Source organism: Babylonia areolata, chromosome 22, assembly GCF_041734735.1.
Source record: "Babylonia areolata isolate BAREFJ2019XMU chromosome 22, ASM4173473v1, whole genome shotgun sequence".
Taxonomy (NCBI): Eukaryota; Metazoa; Mollusca; class Gastropoda; order Neogastropoda; family Buccinidae; genus Babylonia; species Babylonia areolata.
In genome coordinates this window covers 15,687,033-15,692,032 of record NC_134897.1, presented here as the reverse complement: position 1 = coordinate 15,692,032, position 5,000 = coordinate 15,687,033, and the positions used below count along the sequence as shown (strand labels likewise).

Genomic DNA, 5,000 nt, shown 5'->3' with positions numbered 1-5,000 from the left:
AACACATACACACCTCAAACAAACAAAACAAAAGCTACGTCCATACACAGTCAACCAAGACTCCCCACCCACCCCCCTCCCCAACACACACCCACACCCCCTCCTTAGAGAACACACAACACAGTCACACACAATCACACAACGAAACACTAACAGAAAAACTGCGGTAGTCCCACATGGTTGGGATGAGAACCATTAAGTCAGTTGGTTGGAACTCTCACTGTGGTCAAGTCGAGTGATTACTTCAGGCTGGGTGGCCATCGGTTCCGCCTCACCGCTTCACCTTCCCACGACCTTACTGCACAGGGTCCCGTATTTACCCACCACCCCGTCACAGCTGGGTGGGCCCAAGGCCATCATCACTTGTTTAAAATCCACCCACCCCAGCCTGGTCCTGTTGGAATGTGTGACTCCATATGTGCATGTCTTGAGTCGAGAGATACAACATGGAACACAAGTATGCATGTGGGGTCGTATATCTATCTATCAATATACATTGCCACATACGTAATAACATCCCTTTCCCCAATGCCACCTCCCACCCTCATCCCTATCAAAATAATGGAGGTTCAGGACCAAAACATTCCATGTTGCCGAGACCGGACGGACTGGGTGAAACTGAAATAAAAAGAATAACCCACATAGAGACGTTAGGAAAACAAGCAAACATGATCAAATACAAGGAATATTCTCCCCTCTCATTTCTCTGACCCCCCCACCACCCCGCTCCCCCTGTCCAAACTCCCCCCACCCCCCAAACCCCCTTCCCAAAATCCCAAGTGCCATGGTCATGCTTTATGGTGTGGTGGAAATTTGAACATGCAACTGTAAATCTACATAAATTCATTCCTGTTTTCCAAAAGAACGTGGATGACCAAACAAATATTTCAGATAATGCAACAACAATAAAATATATCAAAACAATGACGTAAAAAACCCCAAACCATTAGACAGACAACTACAGTCAGGCAGTAAATACAAAATTCCACACAACATGATTTCCATCGACACGCATCCTCTCCGCATGCCTCCTCTCCCGGGCGATCCGCTCCACCCCGTCATGTGAGGACGACAACAGTGCAGTGGGTTAGAGGTTAACAGGACAAGGCCGCACCAGCTACGCTACACACAGACCACAAGCCTCCACGTGCACTATCATGGCCACCTCCAGCATCCCTACCCGCCTCTGCTCTAGGACACGCAGCCTGGTCACAAGGCAAAAGGGGTGTTGGGTGGGGGATGTGGGGGGGGGGTTGGGGGAGGGGGGTGTGAGAATGAAGAGTGAAACAAACCTCCTGATCCTGCACCGTCAACCCCAACAGACACACCCAGCCACCAAATGAAAAAAACAGAAAAAGCATGGCATGTTTCCGTCATTAACATAAACATAGGTGACACCATCCCCTCAAACAAGCAAGTAAGCTAACATCTAACCTTATCCTCTCTCTCTCTCTCTCTCGCTCCTCTATATTTCACTCACGATTTCAACAGAACACAACTCTGGAGTCCATATACTATAAATCAAAACAAGAATGACGAAAAACACTGATGACTCTTACTTCAGACAAGACGATATTACAAGCCTATACAAAAGTCCAGAACAGTAATGTATATTCCAGAAAAGAATACAAACATGACACTGATGCTATGTCCATCACAATGCTATCAGCATAATAAAAGAATGAAGTGAATGCTACAACTATTAAACCGTTCATTGTTTTAAAAATGCATAATTCCATGATCACTTCCTGTCTCTAACTAGCCAACAGGCAGTCTGTGGCACCCTACAAGTTAAAATATTCCGCAAAGCGATGGGATGGGGGAGGGGGAAAAAACAAAAGAAGGAAATATGGAATAAATTACTTTTGAAATGTTTCATATAAAACTAACCCAAAAGAGTATTCTTCAACAAAACATAGTATAACCCTGCTTCTAAAGCATATATCTGCCGGCACAAGAAACATACAGCTTTTTAACATGTGAAGATATATGATGCAAAATGCTAACACAGAGAGAAATCATTTACAAATACACACTGCCACACACACACACACACACACACACACACATATTTTTAGCTATTGGGAATAGTGACAATTTCAGTTAAGAAATCACCAATCTGTCCACATCTTGAGAACTGTGATTACTGTAAACAATGTATCAAAAAACCACTGGAAACAAAAACTCTAAGAAAACAACGACCTTCTTTATACTGATAGTTCTTCCTCAGTTGTGCTCATACATCGCTGGACACACACACACACACTCATTTCACACAAACACATGCATGCACAAATCTGCTTTCATACATGCATCCACCCTCAAATACACAGAACGATACATGAAACAAACATAAACAAAGAGAGAAAAAAAAAGGAAAAAAAAAGAAAAAAAAAGAGAGTAAAAACAAAACAACAACAAAACCTGAAACTAATAGGGATGTCAACCAACTGTCCATCTCTCAGAGAGAAAACCAAGAGCGAGAGCCTGCAGATGAGGGAGAGTGAACTCATGCAAATAACCCGTGCTGCTGTGCCATGGCCCCCACCACCGCCCCCCAGGTGGCATGAGCGAAATGAAAAGGAAAGGGGCCACAGAGTTCCCCGGCCCAAGGACACTGGCAATCAACTTTCAATACTTACACATTGCACTCAGCCATAGTTTTGCGGTTTCCCCAAAATCATGGGAGGCATTGGAACACAAAGGAACACAGTGAGCAAAGACATCACCGCACAAAGGAGCCGTTGTGTTATGGAAATTTGCACAACCACACACACACACACACACACATAAAGTCTAACACACACACATACACACACACAGAGGATGTAAAAAAAGCTGTTTTAGCTTATTCTTTTACCCTCAATAAAGGTAATTTTGACTTGACACACACAAAGAACAAGACAGAGACAGACAAAAACACACACAAAGTGAAATCAGCACATATACAACTATATCAGTACATGGTAAGTATGTCAGCAAATAAATAACCATGGTCAACAGGACATGTTCACACAGCTCAAGACAAAATCAGTAACAACACCCCCTGCACCCCTAATAACACCTACAACCTAAGCCCCATTACCAGTATCTTTCAAACATCATTCCAAACACAGAGACAGAAGAACACCACATCAGCTGACTGCCCATGCAACCAAAGAGAAAGAAACGATACTCCCTTGGCGAGGGTAGTGGTCTCATCAGCCACCAACTTCATCCTGAAATCTTCTCACTCAACCCACATCGACACATCAATTAAAAAGTAAAGCTAAAGAGAAGGAAATACTCAATGGGTGAGAGAGAGAGAGAGAGACAGAGAGAGAGAGAGAGAGAGAGAGAGAGCACACACAAGCATGTGCATGTGTGTGTACGTGGTGGTTAGTGATTCAATGTCAAAATTGACTACTGCCACCCCTGTTGCTTTGTATTCTCATAGAGTCATTAACAAAGTTTAAAAAACTTTTTTTCCTTCTCCAAAAGGCATTGACACTTGCTATCAAAGCCCACGTCACAAACCAATACCTTCAATGGCAAGCCAAGACAGACACCTGAGAACCTGAGTGTATCACGACGGTTTGTTAATGAATCATGCTTGACAGCTACAACTTCTGGAATGGGTTTAAGTAACACTCCTCTGATAGATTTTTCATAAACGTGACTTGAAAACAACCTAAAGCAACACTAACAGAAAGAAAAACAGCATACTCCAAAGCAGTGAATACCCAGTTTCTTTGGTAAGAACATGTTGACCCGATTTAAAAAGAAAAGAGAACTAAAAAATCACACAAGCACCCACACAGTCACACGAACACAGGTATGGCAACACCTGTGCGCACAGCTGTAAACAATACAAGCTGAATCTAAAACAGTCTGCAGGATAAAAGTTCGACACAACATCCACAACAACTCTGCAACAAGCAGACATTATTATATTTTAAGTCTAAAAACAAGACAGACTTCAACTCTGACCAATACAAGTGAGGAGACGAGCAGTAAAATACCACTTCTCCTCTCATAAATAACCACTTACAAAAACGACAATAAAAAGAAAAGTAAAAAAAAGAGAAAAGACTTGGGCCCTGACTAAAGAACCCTGGTGTGTATTTCAGTTTCAAGAATGTGTTAAATTGTGTGGACTGATCCATATAAGATACACCACATCTACTTCCTTGTTCTTCTTCTTCATTCTTGGGCTGAAACTCCCACATCCACTCGTATGTATGTACACGAGTGGGCTCATACGTGTACGACCGTTTTTACCCTGCCATGTAAGAAGCCATACACCGTTTTTGAGGCTGCATCTGCTTTAAAAAAGAAAATAATGGGTAGGGAGGGAAGAAGTGTGTGTGTGTGTGTGTTGGGGTGGGGGGAGGGGGGGCGGTGGCAGGGGGAGGGGGCAGGAGGGAACAGGTGCCTGACGATGCATCAACTCCAGAAGCTGGTCAGGCCTGGAGTGAGTGGATGGACATGGCAGTCAACTGTCAATGGGGCTTTTCCTGTGCTGACCTCTGACTCCTTCCCTTCAGTCTCTTTACCACCACCGCTGCCACAATGACCTCCTCAAGTACTTCCCTTCTGCAGCCCTGGGTTTCCTGAAGGAAGGAGTGGATCAGGGATGGGGGGGAGGGAGGGAGAGAGGGTGGGGAGTGTGTGTGACAAAGTGTGGGAGATAAAGAGAGAAAATGAATGAATGAAAAAACTGATTTTTTTTTTTTTTTACATTGAGGGGAGTGGAATATGCAACCATGTGAAAAAAAAAAAAATCTTACATCCAGCCCTCAGGGCATGGAGAAAATGATAATAAAAATATCCACAAAAATAAAGTGAGAGAGAGAGAGAGAGAGAGAGAGAGAGAGAGTGTGTGTGTGTGTGTGTGCGCGTGTGCATGTGTGTGTGTACACGCGCACGTGTGAGAACGTGTGCGTGCAAGCATAAGCAAAAGCAAGGGAGAGAGAGAGAGAGAGGGGGGAGACTGACAGAGAAAGCATGTGACTGCATGA

The 5,000-nt window shown here is 43.8% G+C and overlaps 1 protein-coding gene across 7 annotated transcripts in view; it reads right to left on the bottom strand.

The window, feature by feature from the left end:
* LOC143297169 (endophilin-A3-like) overlaps positions 1–5,000 on the bottom strand; it is a 55,823-nt gene that overhangs the window by 25,138 nt on the left and 25,685 nt on the right. Inside the window, exon 7 of one of the 7 annotated variants that reach the window (XM_076609358.1) lies at positions 1,293–1,303. The exons of the other annotated variants lie outside the window; for them this stretch is intronic. Within the exon in view, the coding sequence (XP_076465473.1) occupies positions 1,293–1,303 (11 nt within the window). The remainder of the gene's footprint in view (positions 1–1,292; positions 1,304–5,000) is intronic. 7 annotated transcript variants of the gene reach the window in all.